Genomic DNA, 20515 nt, shown 5'->3' with positions numbered 1-20515 from the left:
GGCCTACCGGGTGTTCTGCTTCCTTTTTGCAGTAGAGGATGCAAGACACATCAATTTGCCCTTAACTTGGAGGGGCTCTCAGGGGCAGTGGCCTTGATGCAAAACCCATAGGAGATGTGAAGTTGTGGCAGCTGGAGTCTGTTTGCCAAGTACCCTCCAAACTGTAGGTTCTCTTGAAGGGAGATCTGAGCAGTGAGCCTCCACGGCTACTCTTTGGGTGTTCTGATGTCTCTGTAAGCTTTAAAAAGTGCTTGCCACATGAAAATGATGCAAAATGCAAGAGATGACAAAAATGCTAGAGTGTGATGAAGGAAAGGAAGAGGAATTCAAGCTTTATTTGGAATGCAATCAGTATCTGAAGAATCCCACAAGGGCTTTGAGGTGTGCATGCTGAGCTGATATGCAGATTGGTACTGCAACACTTGGCAAAGATACCACATCCCCCCTTGTCATTCAGTTAGAGGAAAGCCTCTTCTATCATTGCCTATTGTTTCAAATCCCATTCCCAAACTCTTGGAACCATTCACTCCTCGATTATAATTTACATTTCTTTTACTGCCTAATAACTGATTTCTTTTTTCTTTCCTTCAGCTATGAGTCATTTAGTAGCTACTTACTCCTTTGCTTTCAACAATATTGTGTACCTCCCTTCTTTATGCAACTGCTTTATGAAAAGGTTATCTCATCAATTTTTACAACTTTTAACAACATCTCAATACTGACTCTCTTCAAAATGCTTTTATATTCCCCTGCTCTCTCCAAGTCGTGCAGTTTCAAATACTGAGTTGCCTTTCAGACATAGTTTCAGAGCAAAGCATTGTGATTTTAAATGTAGGATGAGAGATGAACTCATCGCCATGTCTCCTCAGATTCCTGGGACTTCTTTTTCAGGAAGTCTCATCTGTTCCTACAATCACAGATTGAAAGACAGACTTGAAAGAGTGGTAAACCTTCCTTCCCTTCATTCCTTCCCTTGGTAGGGTGCCTCTTAATTCAAGAAGATCATTGCATTATAAATATCTGGAAGGGTATGCCTTTACTATATCCACAAACAATGTGCCACTGACTACCCAAAATTGTTTCAACCATAGCAGTCCATTAAATCACTCTGTCCTCTGAACTCTTATGATACTTGGCACTTATTGGCTACTTATAGTTATCGCCCTTGTATGTTTATTATTTTTCATCTCATGTCTCTTTAGAGATATTTTATATCCTTAAGTGCAAAGGCTGAGCCTTACTTCTCTATGTCTCCAAACCTGATAGTAATCATGTATGAATATATATGATGAATAAACATAAGCACACATATACATACATATACATATATATTTTGTGGTTTGGTTCAGGCACTACATCTCTAATACAGACCTGCAATCCACTCTGTCTTCAAGTTACCACTCTTTCAATTATCCCTTTCATCTGAGGTTACCTTTTTTATTGTTAGAACTTTCCTGAAACCCTCTGTGAGTCTCATCATTGGACACGGATGGTGTCCATGTCTATGTGGAGTTTTCCCCATTAGGAAGAGGAGGCAGAGGGCCACAAGAGACACATCATGAGAAGAAACCAAAGCATTGCCCTTGAGAGTTAAATAGGCTCAGCTGGTGTTTTTAGATCAGAATTAGACTATTTCTAAATCAGACTCTTGGCTTCTAGGGCAGGATTGCCTAGTTATACAAGACAAGCCAACAAGAATCCAGCAACTATACAAAATTCTGCTACCATGAGGCTAATAGTTGGAATACAACAGATAATCTAAAGTTAAGGAGACTAGAAAGGGATACGAAGAAGAAAAATACACAGGGAATGACACAGCTGAAGTGGTAGGAGATAAAGACGGAGAGGAGAAGCATGAGATATGGGCATCATAGAAGCCAAGGAGATGAGTGCTCACAAGTATCAAATTCACTGTTGCCACTCGCAGGATAGGAACTGAAGAGATGCCATCATACCTGTCAAACAGAAGTTCCCTAATGGCTAGACAAGCTTCACTAGACCGGTAAGAACAGAATCCAAATCAAGTAGTACATAAATCAAAGGTGGGGACGTAAAGAACAGAATACTCTTTCAAGATCTGCAGTTTCAAGTATAGACATAGAAGACTTAAGAAAATGGCAGACCAGCAAATTAGGACTGTTTTAATACGGAAAACACAAGAGCTTGTTTTTTGGCTGAAAGATAACAAATTAAAGCATATTTAAAAGAAAGAAGGTTGGGAGGCCAAGACGTGTGGATTGCTTGAGGTCAGGAGTTGACCAGCCTGGCCAACATGGTGAAACCCTGTCTCTACTAAAAATACAAAAATTATCCAGGTGTGGTGGCACACATCTGTAGTTCCAGCTACTTGGGAGACTGAGGCAGAAGAATTGCTTGAACCCGGGAGGCAGCGGAGGTTGTGGTGAGCCAAGATTGCACCACTCCACTCCAGCCTGGGGGACAGAGTGAGACTCCATCTCAAAAGACAGAGAGAGAGAGAGAGAGAGAGAGAAGGAACTGACCCAGAACCTGGGGAGGAAATAGGATATCTTTTCCTCTTGGAGGCAGGTGAATGGGAAGAGGAAGAAAATGGGAACCTATGTAAAGTTTTTGAAGAGAGGAAAGGTGCAAGTGTTCCTAGCTCCTTCTTCCTCTGTAAGACAGAAGACAGTGTCTTCTGCTCAGCAGGAGAAAGCTGGGATGGAGATGGGCTCCAGGATGGTGATAAATATCTGGAAGTTGCCTGGGAAAAGTTGTGCTATGTAGCATGGAGGACTCTGATGAGAACCAATGGTGTGTTCAGTGACAGTGGCAATGAGGGAATGCTGTCAAGAGTGGAATTATAAAATCCCAGTTTACAATTTTCAGCTGGACCTTTACTCTCAAATTCCAGAGAGTTGGCCTTACCAGACCTTACTTGCTGGATCAAAGTAAGGTCCAGGCTATGTCCGAGGCCTGAGTGAATAGTGCAAGTCTCAAAAGGGAGTGTTACTGAACTACGGCTGTCAAAGGTAGGAGAAAAATGGGCATTATTTACTTGTCAACTTATTTTTAATTTTTGACCTCTCCTATCTAATTGCCTACTGATCATCTCTGGGGTATACTTCTGGATCATTCTCTCCTAAATAAATATATCTTCCCCTGCCCCCGTAATTTACTGTTATTCCTCCTTAAAAAAAAAAAAAAAAAATCTAGACAGCAACATTATCATTAACCCAGGCAGCTAATCTAAAAAAATAAGAAAGAAAAGTCATCTTTACCACACATTTTTGTTCTCCGCTGAGCATCTGAAAGCTCTCAATGTGTTCTCATCCTCTCTCCAATCAAGGACAGGAATAAAGAGCCTCCTCTAAAGTCACACAGACCTGGGTTTGAATCCTTCCTCAACCATTTCTACCTTGAATAATTCTGGGCATATGAATAAGCTAAACTTTATTTTCTCCTTCTGTAAAATGGTTGTATGACTAGTACAAATCATCTACAATTATGAGATTTAAGTGAATTCATACCTGTAAAGAAAAGCTTAGTACGGTATCTGTCACACAGTAGTTACCATAAAAGATTTGAAGACCATTAATCTTGGAATTCTCTTCCATTTCTGATTTCACGCTGCCTGCAAAGTTTCTCACCATATTTCTTAATTTTTATATTCATCATGGACAAATTTCTTGAATGTTTGTGAATGCTATATTGCAAATAGTCAAATTTTGATTATTTGATTTTATAAATCAAGATGTTAATACTTTTTGACTTACCTATCAAGTGATTGTAATTGTAGGTGCTTTTCTACACACTTTGAATCATGGTCTTTAGACGATAAACACCTACAGATTAGCTTTTAGTCATTTGTAAAGTTTTTATTAACAACTCTCAATAATCAGTCTTTTTTCTTTCTTTCATTTTTTTTTTTTAGAGATGGGGGTCTTCCTATTTTGCCCAGGCTGGTCTCAAACTCTTGGGCTTAAATGATCCTCCTGCCTCAGCCTCCCAAAGTGCTGGGATTACAGGCAAGAGTCACCTCATCCAACTAATTATTAATCTAATATGTAAATAAAATGAAGTCACCAATAAATTTTTAAATGCACCTTCATTTTTTAAAAGACATCATTAAATCCCAGCAAAACATCTTTACTAATATGTTGTTAACTGGTCACAGTCACACTCAAAATAGCTTACAATATGTTATACAATTTTTTAGAATGGAAATACATAGTAACTAGGTTTTCAACATGGAGGAAAACAAACTGCTAGGGCAGTTGCTGGCCCCTGGATTTTCATGGCCTCTCCCACTCCACCTGTCAAACCAACATTCACATTCTCTTCTTACTAATCCCTTCTTAAAGCTAAATTCAACCCCCCTTATCCAGGGCAAAGGTTCAGAGGGAGAGGGAAAATAAGGACATTAACCCTGACTATTAAACTGCAACATCATTCCACTGTCTACTATCTGCTATGCCATCACTCCCAGCACCTCTTCCTCTTCCTAGTTCTCTCTCCCAGTCTTCTCCAACCATTACCATTGACCCTGAACACTTACATGAACACATACGTCTTCGTGACTGGGGAAACATTCCATTGTGATGGCAGCTGGTAAATGGAAGCATGGCCTATATGGTTATTTGCCAAAAATTGCTTAGTAATTTACCAAAAATATTAACTTTCTTTCATAAAGAAAGTCAACATCAGAGCTAGGCTGGGATTAAGATTTGTTAAAATTTAATCACAGATATCTGGTGGTAAAGTCTCACTTTTAATTAAAGTTCTTTGCAAGGCATCTATTAGGGATAGCCACAGGAAAAGAGTAAGCAATAAATGACCATGTCTTTTTTCCTCCCCAAATCTCCATATTCAAACCAGATGTATGTGTACCTCCCACCACAAATGGACTAGATATCCATTACAGAAGCCAGAAACTTATTTCATGCTGTATGTTCCAGAAAATCCCTCATTTACATGGCAACTAATTAGAAAGAGTAATAAATAAATACATAAAGGTTTCCCAAATGTATCCCCTTAAAGAACATATATGGGTCCTAACACACCGGGTGGGTCCAACAACAACAAAAAGAGGTTAAGGGGCAAAGACTACTCTGTGACGAAATCTAGTTTAGAAGGAGACTCCCCCATTCAAAATATTGGCTTGACCAACCACACCTTTTCTCATATCATACAGAACCTCAAAATATATGGGAACACATTTTTCTACATTAGCTCCTGATTCTGGTGTATCCCCTAACAGGGAAGTGGAATTATGGCTCAGCCACAAAGCCCTGGCCCTCATCTTCCCAGCGGCCTAAATCAATCCCCAGTCCAGGACAAGATGCTTCGAAAGATGCATAATTATTTCAGGCCACTAGGGTAAGCACTATTCCTGGCAACTCTGCCGGCAGTGCCATAGATGAGGGCTTCTAATTCTCTTTGGTGATTTGGTTCCGTATAAACTGAGATTTTTCTTTCAGTTTTTCAGCCAGATAAGCAGGAAAAGTCGGCTCTCATCCTTAGAGAGAGGCAATCAAGGTCAATTTGAGTTCCTTTTCTGTGCAGTTTAGTCTACTTTTTCCCAGGCTGTCTTCCTGACACCTGTCCTTATATCTATATCTGATTATCAAATACTTAGTGAGAGAACCTTTGGCAGCTTCTGATGCTCACATAGTCATCCAAAGGCCTCTCAGTCTAAGCAATAACAGGAATACACTTCAAATCAGTTTCCTTGAGAGGCCAACCTGAGACCCCAGGCTGTGAACTAGGGAGAAGTGTCTCCCATGGGTATTTTGAGGGTGAGGTGAAGAATAATGCTTTTTCTCACCAGAGACAATGCTGATTCAACTTGCCTATTACCAAATCTCTAATTTTTGGTTTGGCATTGAAGCCACAATATACTTAGTTATTACCTAATATAGAAAGAGAAAAGCAAATCTTGTCATTCCCATTCGGAAGATGGTGAAATCGAGGTTTAAAAGTTTAGAAGAGTTGTCTAAAGTGAATTCGACAAAGCAGTGTTGTAGCTAGAAAGTAGATCAGCTGACATCTGTCCCTGGTTTTGTAGGTCACAGTTCCTTTGCAAGTTTAGAGCAGTGTTTTACTTACCATATTCCTCTTTGCAAACTTCTGTTTACTTTCTCAAACAGTGGATACCAGTGGAGAGGTGTGCGTTCCAGACACTTACACAATATACACAGACCGAGCCGTCTACCTGTTGGGCACACAGCTCCAAACTCAAGAATCTCTAAGGTTGTTAAGAAGCACAAACGAGACAGGAGAGGGAGCAGGCTTTAATGTAAAAGGAATATCCTGTACCGCTTCAAAGGCCGATTTAAAAATCCTCTTCACCACTATTAATAAAAAACTAACCAATATATTCCGTGCTTTTTCAAACTGTACTGCTCACCCTCAGTGTCTTCATTAAATAAATGCAAATACGTGTGCTTTGAAACGGGTAGGTGTAAAAGAACACTGCACAATTATATCTAGGCTGCCGCAGATTTACATCACATGCATACATGTATCTAGGAGATATCAATTCACGATGACAGCTGAGCATGACAAATGCAACAGTACACAAGTTGGAACGCTGGAAACAATGCAACTACAAACCCCATGCAGACAAACACGCACAAAATGAGTTTTCCCTCAACACACAAGTGGCCGCACTCACAGGAGCTTAACCACATTGAAAAACCCGAAACACAAACACCGTAGGCTCCAGCGCCCGCGAGCAGCCCCCACACAGGCAGCCGCGCCTTCATCTCCAGGCAGGGATTCTCGAGCGTCCCCGGGTACACTCGCCCTCCCACCAGCATCCCACTGAGCGAACACATGAGCGCCAGCCGGTCCCCGCGCGCGCGCGCGCGCCCGCCCGCCGGGGAAGCGGCGGCTCCCGGGGCTGGCGGCAGGGCCCGGTGGGGCGGGAGCGCCGCGGGGCCGGGCCTCGGCGCCCGGGGAGGGGACGAGGGGCGGGCGCGGGGCGGCGCCCGGCTCACGTGGGCGGGCGGGAGCAGCTGAAGGTCCGCTCGGGAGCCTGGGCTGTCCTCTCGCGCGCGGCGCTGGCCGGGGCGGCGGCGGCGAAGGAGGAGGAGGAGGAGGAAGGCGGCAGTGGCGGCGGCAAAAGAGGAGGGAGGACGGGGGCGGCGTCGGACTGGAGCCGAGCGGCGGCGCGAGCTGCCCAGGGCGCTGTCGTGAGCTCGCCCGCCGGGCCCCCACCCCCGAGCTACACCCTGCCGTGCCCAGCACTGCCCGCGTCCGTGCCCCTGCGGGGAGCGCGCCGGGGCTGCCCCCCGAATGACGGGCGGAAGGTTCGACTTCGACGATGGCGGCACCTACTGCGGCGGCTGGGAGGAGGGCAAGGCGCACGGGCATGGCATCTGCACGGGGCCCAAAGGCCAGGGCGAGTACTCGGGCTCCTGGTCGCACGGCTTCGAGGTGGTCGGAGGCTACACCTGGCCCAGCGGCAATACCTACCAGGGCTACTGGGCGCAGGGCAAGCGGCACGGGCTGGGGGTGGAGACGAAGGGCAAGTGGATGTACCGGGGGGAGTGGTCACATGGTTTCAAGGGGCGCTACGGGGTCCGGCAGAGCCTGTGCACCCCCGCTCGCTACGAGGGTACCTGGAGTAACGGGCTGCAAGACGGGTACGGCGTGGAGACCTACGGGGACGGAGGTGAGCGGCGTAGCGGGCGGCTCGGCTCCTCCGCGAGCTGGTGCGGTGAGCTCTGCCCTGGCTGTGGGGAAGTGGGGAGGACGCCGGGCGCACGTGTCCGGAAACCCGCCAAAACACCTGGGGGCGCCTCCAGCCCGCGCCTGCCCTTCCCAGAGGAGGCGCTGGGGCCGGACTGGGGCGCAAGGGCTGGATCTGGCCCCGTTCTTGGAGCGGACCGTGTGTCCACACTCAGGGGAGCTAGGCGTGAATGTACCTGGCCGGCGCCAGCGCTGCCACCGGGAGGGAGCGCCGCCCGGGAGGGTTGGGCTGGAGAGAGGACGCTGTCACTTGAGCCCGTCACATTACGTTCCTGATCCCTCCCTCTCCCGGCTGGGTTTGAAATCGCCACTCCCGTGGAGTTAGAGCGAACACCCTGAGCGGGTGAGGCTGGAGGTCCGTGCTGACCGCTCCCCGGATTGGTTTCACGTGGAGTCGTATTTCGCTTCTGGTCCTCTAGTAGCCTAAAGATAGAAGCCAGAACCCCGTAACTAGAATGTTGGGGAATTGTACCTTACTTGGGGGTGCATTTGGAAACGTCCGAGTTATGGGAGCAGAAAGGCCACCTGAAGCAGGTGGGGTTCAGAGTGTGTGAGTTCCTAGTTTTCATTCCATTCCTTAAAATATTGGTCTTAAAAGAGTAGCAGTCTTTGCCGACCTGGAGATCTTGGACAAATTACTAGGAAGATATTTTAGAAATGGGCAATGAAGTCTACATTGAAAAAAATACAGTTGGCAGGTGTGTTCCTATAGCTGCTAAGTTAGCAGCTACTTTACTCCTGAGAATGGCAATACTGAAACAAAAATTTGCATTATGTATGACCTAAGCAGTATGCCTGGCTGTGAACAAAGATCACCCTTCTTTTAAGATTTAACAATATTTGCCGAAGGGATTGTGTATATACCAGGACAGAAGTTCCTCTTTTATTAGGGAAAGTATACATTACTGAAACAGGTGTCAAAACTTGATGAATCTCCTTGTGTAATATGCTGAGAAAGATATTCATGAATAGCTTATGCTTTAGCAAAGTGCATTTCCTGATAAACATAATAATATTTAGTTGAAAAGGGTTGTAGAAGGCGACATCACTTTTTGGAATTAAGCAGCTCAGAGTTGGAGGATATTAAAGGGATGTAATTGAAAGTTTCTCCAGCCCACTGCAACCCCATTTATACCATTGCTTATATAAAAGCTTACACAATTTGTACACTTCACTTAGTCAGAACACTTGGGCCATGTTTCAAATGCAAAATGGCAGAATGGTAGAACTTGCTAAAAAGGACATCTTTTCATCCTACAGTATAAATTAAGCGTATGGTTCTCATGAATTTAAAGAAAAAAACGTTCTCTAATACTTTTCTGTGGGGCTGAGTACCGAGTTTCACAGTAGTTAATTAGGACCCTTAAATGTTCTGAATGGGCATAAAGTATCTGGTTGACAGCGCTATAAATATGTTAGTTGGTAACTGGATTTTGTTGGAGGCCCCAGCTCTACTGTATAACTAAATTCCATGCTCAAAAGTAGAAGGCAAAATTTATTTTTTTAATGTGTGCATTGTTTTATAATCTTTTAAGAAGGCCAGGGATGGTTCTCTTCAGTTTTGGAAAGTTGAAAATAGTCTCCTTTTAAAGATGCTATTCATTAAACACACTCTTGGTTTAGAGTATTCATTATACCTAGTAATCAAAATATATATAGCACAGTAGAGGTTGTCTGTGTACATGTCGTAGAAGCCCAACTAAGTCTCCAGAATGATTTTATGAATAATCTGCTTTCAGTTTTAAAATACACTTAAAAAAAAAAAAAACTTAAAACTTGGCATCATGCTAGGTTGTACTGTGGTTTTCTTCTTCTACCAAAAAAAAATCTAATATGCTACAGTTCGGAAGAAAAACCTTAAAAATCACGGCTGAATGTCTACTCTGTGCTAATGGATTTTCTGCTGTCTCCTATGTAACTTTATTTCATTAGAAAGTCCTCAATCATAAAAGGGGAGTCTAAAGCAAGTGTATTGCTTTAACTTATTTCATACAAAGGTTTTGGCCAAAATAGGAATATCACTAAAAAATTAGCTTCTTTTCTGCTGTTCTCACTAAGGAGTTAGCTTGTTTTTGTCTCCACCCTCCCCATCGCCACATGTCCATCCCTGTACACCCTGTATCAGATTCAGGGAAAATCTGATTCCGTGTTTTTTTGTGGTGACATTAAACTGGAGGAGGAAGGAAGCAGTAATTCCATGTGAGAAGTATCACTTATTTTATTAGTGATTTGTGTGTGATGTGTTGCTGAAATAGAAACCCCCTGAATATTAACAATACGTTAGTCTCATACTCATGAAATCCAAGTCTAGGTGCCCAGAATTTTTTGTGCTAATTCTGATCTGTACTTTGTTTTTTCACTTGCCGTAAAACTATTGAAAATTTCTGGGAAAACATAATGTTTTGTTAACTAGATGCATACTTGCACATACCCATTCGGAGCATATAAACTGAAGTTTGGCATAGTGCAGTGCAAATTTGACTGAAACTCCTAAACTGGATGCCTTCCACTACAAGATTGTGTAGTTAAAATGACTAAATCTTAAAAATTAGCTCCCAAATGAACACAGTTTAAAACTGGTAAAAGTAATTTTTATACTTGTGAAATATGCATCTACATTTTAGGAATCAAGAGGAACTAATTAGAACTTTATTTGAGCAGCAGGGAGAAGTTGGAACCCACCTGCTTCATAAAGAAATAAGCCCTTGTTTTTTTCTAGGTTCATTGACTAAACTAAACCTATTTTAAATTTCAGATGAACTGCTAACAGTTTGACTGTAAATTGGTTTCTAGCAATTCTGTGGAGGAATTCTTTCATATACTGTGATTTAACAAAATGGGAGAGGAATGTGGCCAATGCTCTTGTCCCCCCTTCCCTGTTTGACAGTTAAGCAGAGACTTAAACTTTCTAATTATTGCTGTTGCCTTAAACAGCTTGGATTTTCAAGCCATACTTTTTTGGAAATTCTAAATACTGTACTAGTCTTATTTTTGAAGATAACAGTTTAAGGAAACTAGCTGTTAATTTTCCATCAGTGTTAAACATTTACCAAGATGGTATGGTTGTATTTTAAAAGTGTCGATACTTATTGATATCAAACAACATCTCTGCAAATTGTTCTAGCAAAATTAACTTGTCACTCTAGACAAAAGTTAGGAGGATATGATTACAGCTTTTAACCAACAAAATATTAAAAATAAGGTGGTTTATTTTAGTATGTTCAAGCCAGATTGTGAAACTTTCATCCTAGAATTTAAATTTTACCCGTCTAGGCAAAGGAAAAGTCAAAGTCAAAATTTCCTAAGAATTCCATTCCCATTCCTGTTGAGATGGCGGTATTTGGAGATGGCCAATATTCAATAGGAATCTTCTTAGCCTGAAATGTTTTACATGACTATCTTATCCTCTTGGGTTAATCTTTCAGAGAAAACTATGAGCCACCCACCTCCTCAGAAGTTCATAGATGTCAGGTTAAGACTTCACATCTACCCAGAATATGACAGTTAGAGTACCAGACCCACTTAGTATTTCATTGTATATCTACTATTGCCTATGTCACCTATGTCAGAATGAACAAAAAGAGAAGGTAGCCTTGAAATTGGTCAAAACTGTTGACTTGGGAGTTGTTATGGTTTTAACTTTTAAGTGCAATGAAATAATCAGCCATTGTTCAACACAGTTATATAAAGCCACTAGCATTTTTGCTCAGTGTTTTAAAAATGAATATATGCCATGCAATAGAAATCTGTACATGGCAATAAAATGCAAAGTGACTGCAGGGTAGACCTATATAATCAGAAATGGAAAGAGGTCAAGACAGACTAATCATTATTTGTTTTCTATGACATTGTGAATTGTTATGAATAACACAGAAGTAATTACATTTAAAATTTTCCAGATAGCTTCTTTTGAGGGATACTGTAAATTAAAATTTACCCTTAATTAAAGGAAATGGCCTTGATTTTAAAAAGAAACTTCTAAATTCCCTAATTTAACATTCATTTCCTCCTAAGATTATTTTAAAACCTGTACCAGGTTATTTTTTAATGTCTTTGGTTATTTATTTAGTAGCAAAAAATTCACTACAAATGCTTTAGATGACAGATTATCCTGAAAAAGCATAGTATTTGTTGACAGAGTGATCTGGTATCAACATTGTAATAGATAGTGTCAAATATACCTTTTCTCTAAGATGAAGTCCAAAATGGTAACAGTAAAAGATTTCATCTGGCCTTACATCAGTTTCTCCAAGGGTAAAGGGTATACCTTTTAGCCACCATAGCTTTTTACAGTCAACATAGTCATCAAACACCCTCTGTCCACAAACACAGACCACAGGACACATGAGAATTTTGTGTTCTCGTATGAAGTAATTCCTGCCCTCAGGGTGCTTCTAGTCTGGTGTGATTTACAATGCAGTGGCAGCTAGGGAAATCCATAGAGGATGCAGAGATTTGGCAAATGACATGGCACAAAGCTTTGACCTTTTCACTTAGAAGCACAAAAATGTTAAATTGCTCATTTTTTTCATAATAGTTCACTGTATTCATAATATACATTGTGGTTGTCAATTCACTCTTAGCTCAAAAAGATTCACCCAAATTCAAATGATAATCCTGAATATTCAACAGTTTTCTCTACACTAAAAAAAGAGATGCTGAATGTAGCAGAAAATTTAAGACGTTCATTTGATGACTGTGTCCCAAGTATTCAGATTTAAGCCTGTGTGCTTTTTGGAATGTTATACTGACATAGACCTAAAAGTCATTTTTTAGAGTTTTCTAACTAAATTAGTAATATTAGAATAAAATGTACAAATAGAATTCATTTCATGTTCTCCTGTTTCCTTGCCTCCTTCCTAAGAGGAATTTTTGATGCATTAATTTCAGAGGAGAATGTTGTTTTCCAGTGTTCACTTTTTGTATTAGAAAGTAGTGGTTTTCCTCTGAAATACTTACATAAATTTTTTAATGAAAAGCAAAAATTATCTGACTACTGGAAAATTCTGTACAATGACATTAAAACCTTACACCTAAAATTACAGGGCGGGGATTCACAAGTGGATGCAAAGTATCCTCCAGGGTTGACTTGGAAATGGTCAGATTTGACCTTGGGCAGGCCTGCGCCAGTGTGCGCTGGATGCTGCAGGTGATTGCGCAGCTTCTGCCGCCGACTCACAGTGCTTTCTTGCGGTCTCTCCAAGGTACCTACCAGGGCCAGTGGGCCGGAGGTATGCGGCATGGCTACGGAGTGCGCCAGAGCGTGCCCTACGGCATGGCCACGGTGATACGCTCGCCGCTGCGCACCTCGCTGGCCTCGCTGCGCAGCGAGCAGAGCAACGGCAGCGTGCTCCACGACGCCGCGGCCGCCGCCGACAGCCCGGCTGGTACGCGTGGTGGTTTCGTGCTCAACTTCCACGCAGACGCTGAGCTAGCAGGCAAGAAGAAGGGCGGCCTTTTCCGGAGGGGCTCACTTCTCGGAAGCATGAAACTTCGCAAATCCGAATCAAAGTCTTCCATCTCAAGCAAGCGCAGTTCTGTCCGCAGCGACGCGGCCATGAGCAGAATTAGTTCCAGTGATGCCAACTCCACGATCAGCTTCGGCGATGTAGATTGTGATTTTTGCCCGGTGGAAGACCACGTGGACGCCACCACCACGGAAACCTACATGGGCGAGTGGAAGAACGACAAGCGCAACGGCTTCGGCGTTAGCGAGCGCTCCAATGGCATGAAGTATGAAGGGGAGTGGGCAAATAACAAGAGGCATGGATATGGCTGTACCGTGTTTCCTGACGGCTCCAAAGAAGAGGGAAAATACAAAAATAATATTCTGGTCCGTGGGATAAGGAAGCAGCTTATACCAATAAGACATACAAAAACTAGGGAGAAGGTGGACAGAGCAATTGAAGGCGCCCAAAGGGCAGCTGCCATGGCGAGAACCAAAGTGGAAATAGCAAATTCAAGGTAAGTAAATGCAGGGTGGTTGGTTTTGCCGGGTTGGTCAGAACAATGGAGTATCAAATACTATGTTTGTCTGCCGGTGACATTGCTAAATGCGTTCTACAACTGCTAAAACAACAAAGGTGGAAAATGATTACCCTCAGTAGAGTCAAAGTCAGAAATGTACCTGCACTGTTCTGAAACTTTCCATCGTCAAAAAATGTTGAAGGCACTTTGAGCTCCCCTTCCCATTCTAAATTACTTCCCTCATATTAAACAGCGTGAGAGAGTTCCCTGAGACCCTGTGCTCATCTTCCTGAGCCCGGGAAGTTGCTGTTTTCTTTTCTTTTTTTTTTCCCCCTTGTTTTAAGAAGGACCTCTGAAATGCTGCCATAGAAAACATTGTGTTTTGTGTGCCAAAAGAAAATAGCAATCCACGTAGAAACATACTTAGTATAGATGTGTACCTTTATTCTGATATTTACATTGGAGGTAGGTACACTAAGCCTAGCTTATACAATTCAGATTCTGTTTATGAAGTCTTATAGGTAAAATTGGTTTTGAGACAGCCACCAAAATCTACATATGGCAAAAGTGGAAAATAACATGACAAAATCTGGCATGCATTGTTTAAAACAACAGCTATATGGGAAAGGCAAAGAGACCTACGAGAATCGCCACATTCTATGCAGAAGAGATTAGGTCACTGGTGTATTAAAAGGAAAGGGGTGGAGAGAACCTGACAACCTGACATGGACAGATGGGACTCTCAATGTGCCAAGGTTGGAAGAAAGAAGAGCAGTAGAGAAGGGCTGGAGTGAGTAGGAGAAAACCGGTGAATAATAGATTGACAAGTGGGGTGTATGTGTGGGCACAGAAGGACTATGTGCTTGAAGTTTTACCATTAATAGCTGGTTTCAGGGATCCAGGAAGAGGGATGGAGAAATCTATGGGGAATAAAGTTCTATTAGGGAAGGATATTATAGGTGAGACAAAAAGAAAAAGGTTTGTTTATAAATGGAAAATTTTATTTTTAGTCTTATTTAAGTGGGTACTGACTAGCCACAGCTTTGTAAGACTTGAAGCATAAATTTAGCATAGAATGTTAAAAATCCTGTTTCTGCTTCAATAACACTCTTCCACAGAAGTAAACGCCCTTTTGAAACCACAAAATGTTAGCATGTCTTCAAGTTTTTGTTATTGGCATTGAATTAATGAACCTCCCTTTTTTTTTTTTTTTTTTTTTTTTTTGGTGGAGCCATAATGAAATTTCCACTGTTCGAACTTTTTAATGTACAAAAAAAAAAAAAAATGGTGACATCATGTCGTTCAACTTAGTACTTCTAGAGTTCTTTTTTTTAAATGCCCCTACTTAAAAAATAAGTAGGGCTACTAAATAAGGTTGCATTTTTTGCATTATTTTTAGATATAATATTATATATTATGTTAAAAGGCTTCAAGATTTTCATCTTTATCCCAAACTAATTTCATTTCAAAGCTAATATTTTTTGTTGATCAGCACAAACTTTCATGAAGTGTCTCTGTCTCCTGTCTTCTCTACCAGGCATCTTTTACTTCAGATCACTGTTTTGGATCTACTTTGCTTTTCAGTTTGCTTATGGATCGGATACTCAGCACATCTAATCTTGCTGGCTTACTTTTAGACCTAGTGATATACGTGTTGTTAGGCCCTAACCTCTAATTTTAAATGCACACTTGGATTCTTCCATGTTGTTTTCTCATTACAACTTAGTGATATGCTAAAGGTAGATCAGTCTTGGCAGGTGAAAAGTGAACCTGTGCAGAACACTTTAACAAACAACTTGTGGTTAGTTTCCATTGGAGGAGTTCGTATAACAGAAAGTGACTAGCAATGCAGAGATGATCTCTGATTATGCTAGTATCATAAAACTCTCGCCCAAGTCCTAGCCATGTTCTCTCTGTTGAAAGTCTTTTGGGGGTAGTATTATTTCATTTGGGAATACTGTATTATGTAGTTATAATCAAGAGATCTTTAGTTTAAGACCTTACACTTTTAGCCAGTTAGTTACTTCATAAAGATTTCACTTAGCTATGTTTAAAATGCTTAATTCATTATGCAAATGAAAGAGGCCAGTCACAGAAAAACAAATACTGCATGGTCTCACTTAATCAAATACTGCAGTGACCTGACTTTATCTAAAATGGTCAAACTCGTAGACACGTAGAAACGTAGAGTGAAGTGGTGGTTGCCAGGGATTGTAGGGTAGGGAAAATGGAGGGCTGCTATTCAACGGATACAAAGTTTCAGTTACTCAAGATGAGTAAGTTGTAAAGATCTGCACTACAACATTGTGCCTATACTTAACAATACTGTATTTTGCATTTAAGACTTTGTCAAGGCCAGGTGCTATGGTACATGCCTATAATACTAGCACTTTGGGATGCTGAGTCAGAAGGATCTCTCAAGCTCAGGAGTTCAAGACCAATCTCTGCAACATAGTGAGACCCCCATCTCTACAAAAAATAAGAAAATTAGCCGGACATGGTGGTGCACACCTGTAGTCCTAGCTACTCGGGAGACTGAGGTGAGAGGATGACTTGAGCCCCAGAGGTTGAGACTGCAGTGAGTCGTGATTGTGCCACTGCACTCCAGTCTGAGTGTCACAGCAAGACCCTGTCTCAAAAAAAAAACAAACAAAAAAAGAATTTGTTAAGAAGGTAGGTCTCATGTTAAGTGTTCTTACCACAATAAATACTGTTCAGATGGCACAATCAACAGCTTAAAAATATTCAATTAACCTATATTTTACTTACCTTCATTGTTTTAGTCATTTTCCCAGATACCTTACTATTATACAATGAATACTTCCAATTAGAGCTTTGTAACTTGTTTTTGGAAAAAGCAGTTAAAGGAATGACATTTCCCTTATAATAGCTCTGATTTTAGAGTCCTACAGTCTTTTAAAACCCTTAAAAATAAGAAAAGATTCTTTTAAGATTTGCTGCCTGGGGGATAGGACTTTTAGCTACGTTATTGTCATTAACCATGGCTCTTTCTAATGCCAGAATATCTACACAGTATCTGTACAGAACATCTATATGACCCCTCTGTGGTTGCTGTTATCAATGTTTTTGTTTTTACAACTACTGAAAATTTAAGAACATAAGATGACACTCTTTCCACCTAGCCCACTGCAGACAGAAGAAAAACTAGAAACGAAGTCTCTTGGCAGCTGCTGCTGTTGAAGTCATAGTTCATCATTAGCAACAAAAGGAGATGATCAATGAATAGTTATCAACTATTCAGTTTGTCCACCCAGTTGGTGTAAATCACTATTCTCAGCAACATAGTGAGACCACATCTCTACAAAAAATAAGAAAATTAGCTGGGTGTGGTGGCGTATGCCTGTAGTCCCTGCTACTCAGGAGACTGAGGTGGAAGGATGGCTTGGTAGAGAAGACTGAAGGCCCCCAGTTTCAGATCTGGAAAGGCCAAGAGAGAGCATCTCATCCAAGCCCCTCACATTCAGAGGCAGGGACTGAGGCTGTCTCCAAGATCCCAACACTCCCTGTAATGTTTTCATTTCATTTATGTTATTTTGCTTTAGGGACTTTTATTTATTATTTAAGTCCCAGGGAAATGGACGCACCTTTGTACCATCATCCTATTTTATCTTGAAGCAAAGGTTCAAGTTGACTCTAAGGGAAAACAATTATATTCTCCAATAATGTCTACAGGAGACACAGAACCTGCCATCTTTGGCCCAAAGATTCCTGAAAGCCTGGTGGATCTGTGGACCTTTGCTTTCTCTGAAGAGGGAGTTGTGTTGCTCCACAGTAAACACATACAGGAGGCTTGTTTTAGAAGGCTTATTATGGGCCCCTGTATAATTCCAACAGATCAAGAACTATGGGGATGACATAACAGTAGATAGTAGATGTCACATAGTAGATATAGAGTATTTAATAGATTCCAGCGGGTTAACACTTAGAGTCAAGATCATAAGGAATACTTATCATTTACTGACTCCTGGAACTTATTTTTAGGCCTCTGTTCTGCTCCAAAAGGTACTGTGTTTATAAGATTTACAATATTTTATTTCCCTTTTTTCTTAGTACTGAGGGTACAAATCATCATCTGGGATTGAGAAAGAGTGTCAACATTTTTTTTTTTAAGAAATGTTCAAAAGGTGGAAGAGCAACTCTAAATATCTCAAGAAATGAGTATACCTAGCAGCTACTGAGACCGCTCCATGCCAGTAGCTGACATACCACCTCTAGTTCTGGATCCCAACTGCTCTGTTCTTAGATGAAGGTGCTACTCTGACAAATAGATGTTAGAACTGGGGAGAGTGGAGCCAGTTCCTAAGCCCAGGCTCCATGGTCTTCCCTTTGTGCACCCTTGATGGTAACTTGGCCAACCAGACCCTTTTGAGTAACTGGAGTGCTGTTTTAGAGCCTTCAACTATAGCTAGAGCCTTATAACTTAGAATTGGATCCCCCAATATGCGAATTTACTTTCTAGAAACTGTAATAAGCAGAATCTGTTTTGGTATAGGAGACAGAAGGCCCCCAATTTCAGATCTGGAAAGGGCAAGAGAGAATATCTAGTCCAAGTCCCTCACATTCAGAGGCAGGGACTGAGGCTCTGCCCGAGATCATCCCACCGTCCCTGTTGTTTGTGCTCTATTTCTTAGGCATTCAGTTTTCATTCCCTTAGCTTTTGCCTCCTTAATTCCTTCAGCTGTTCCTGTCATTTTAACTGTATTTCTCATTTCAACTATATTTCTCATTTTGCCAAGTTTTACTCCATCGACTCTTATCTCCAATAATTCCTTAAATGAGATGTTCGAAGATGTCACTACTCCTTGAGAAAAATACTTTAAGAAAGAATGTTAAGGTAAGACATTTGGTTGAGAAAGCAAATAAGAAGTGACCCTTAGAGAACTCCACTTCTGTAGAAATGAACAGATCGCTTAGGAAGAGGTGTGGACAGAAGCAGAGCTTGGTGTGATCTGAATATTAGAAGAAATAATTATCTTGCAAGAAGATAGAAGATGTAGGAGGAGTGGGAGAGAGCTGGCCTCAAGCAATTGAGAACCACAAGCCTTTGCTTGTACTGGCTTTGTTATATTAGACAGATAAGAAGAAATACTATAAAGTGAGGAAGTTAGCAAGTTAATAGGTAACTGCTCCATTTTGCAAAATTTGACTAACTCTGACCAGCCTCACTTAAGCTAGTGAAGCTCATTGGTACTCAGCTGAGCAGGCTCCCCGTACTACCAGGAAGTGTCAGTGATGGGGATAGGTGGCCAGTCACATGGGACTCTGCTGCTCCTTTTGCCAACCTCTCCCTCCCTGATCATTACTGGCACTTCAGGTGATGATGGGGGCTACCTAGACATGTAATCTTAGGAGGGAGTCTCTTTTGCTCCCTGTTCAGCCCAGAACTAAGGTTGGATGCCATGTTTGCCAGTTTTGGACTTAAATATAAAAATGATACATACTTTTCCTGTAGGATTTTTAAAAAGCCATTCCCCATACGTTTGCATAAAAAAGGATATATTGCATTTTCACGCAGATCTCCCCTCCTCCCGCATACTCAGAATGGTTCAACCATGCCAGCTTGCTTTCTGTTGGAAAGAAGGTCTCAGCCCCTGTCCCTGCTCCCTCTGGCTGGCTCCTCAGGCTGCTGGGTCCTCACTCTGCTTTAAGTCTAGGTCCCTTCAGAGTGGAAGTTTTCCTCAACCCCACTTCTTCTTAGCCCACTTCTAGTCTAAAATCCCCCCCATTAGTCTAAATTGATATTAATTTCACAGTATTTGTTGAATATCTGTCACCCCAACTAGATTGGGAAGGATCGGCTGACTCTGAAGTCAGCTTTGCTCACTTTTGTACACCCAGCAGTGAGCTTACATCAAGACACGTTAGTAAGTGCTCTAGTAAATATTTGGTGAATGAATTAATTAAATTCTCACGACTTAGGGTATGACCACTGCCAGTGCTCCTAATTTTGTTTTGCTGGGCAAAACCACATTCTAAGGATGGAAACTTAGCTCTCATAATTCATGCTATAATCTGACAATAGTCAAGGAGTGCAGAAAATGCCAAGTGTGTACTACAGGTACCCTTTTCCTTAATTAGGTCAACATTGTTACAGGACATAACCAGGGAACAAGAGCATCAGGTTGAGCCAAACTGTTACCTCCAGTCTTTGTAAGTATTGAGCTGGTCAGTGATACATATGAGAGATTCCCTTCCAGATGTGGAAACTCCAGGAAGCGAAGTTGGCTTAGCTTCCATATTTGACAGCACCAAAACATGTAATATGCCAGAATGCAGGAGCTTTTTTTTTGGGGGGGGGGGGGGTTTTTTCTTGTTTGGGCATCATTTTTCTTACACTTAAAGAAAATCATTTAATTTAACACATAAAGTTGGCTGGGATAGAACAGTTATTCACAAGATCACTTGACTTGATTCACATTTCACTCATAAGTAATTAAAACCCAAAGTCAACTATGAGTCAGTGCACATTTTGGATCCAAATTAAACTGACTATTACCAATATCAAAAAAAAGAAAGCCCAGTCTCTGCTAAGTTATTATAAAGGGCCAGGTCTTTGAAATTCTTAAATTATCCTCAACAAAGGGATCTTCTGCAAGTCAAAGCTGTTTATAAGCTATCTTTATGTCTGTACTGTAATGATAGTGGTTATGTTATATTTTTAAACAGAAAGTTTAGATCACCTTTTCTATGGATTTTTTTTTCTTCTGGTGCTGTGGTTAATTTTCAGTAATTATCACAAGTGATTTTTACAGAAAGGGGAAATCCTTCTGATGCCTTCTTTTTTTTTTTTTTTTTTTTTTTTTTTTTTTTTTTT

General features: G+C 41.4%; 1 protein-coding gene across 4 annotated transcripts in view; it reads left to right on the top strand.

Annotated features, from left to right (window-relative positions):
* The first annotated feature begins 7007 nt into the window (after nucleotides 1-7007).
* The window catches only part of JPH1 (junctophilin 1), an 82141-nt gene continuing 68633 nt past the window's right edge, over nucleotides 7008-20515 (top strand). For 2 of the 4 annotated variants that reach the window (XM_023184085.2, XM_023184084.2), the window contains exons 1-2: nucleotides 7008-7636; nucleotides 12918-13677. In XM_023184085.2, the coding sequence (XP_023039853.1) occupies nucleotides 7258-7636; nucleotides 12918-13677 (1139 nt within the window). In that variant the 5' untranslated portion in view covers nucleotides 7008-7257. The remainder of the gene's footprint in view (nucleotides 7637-12917; nucleotides 13678-20515) is intronic. The other 2 variants (XM_026455055.1, XM_026455054.1) reach the window with 1 other exon arrangement.

Source organism: Piliocolobus tephrosceles, chromosome 7 (assembly GCF_002776525.5).
Source record: "Piliocolobus tephrosceles isolate RC106 chromosome 7, ASM277652v3, whole genome shotgun sequence".
Lineage (NCBI taxonomy): Eukaryota > Metazoa > Chordata > Mammalia > Primates > Cercopithecidae > Piliocolobus > Piliocolobus tephrosceles.
The sequence above is the reverse complement of the archived record's forward strand: the minus strand, read 5'-3'. Positions and strand labels throughout refer to the sequence as shown.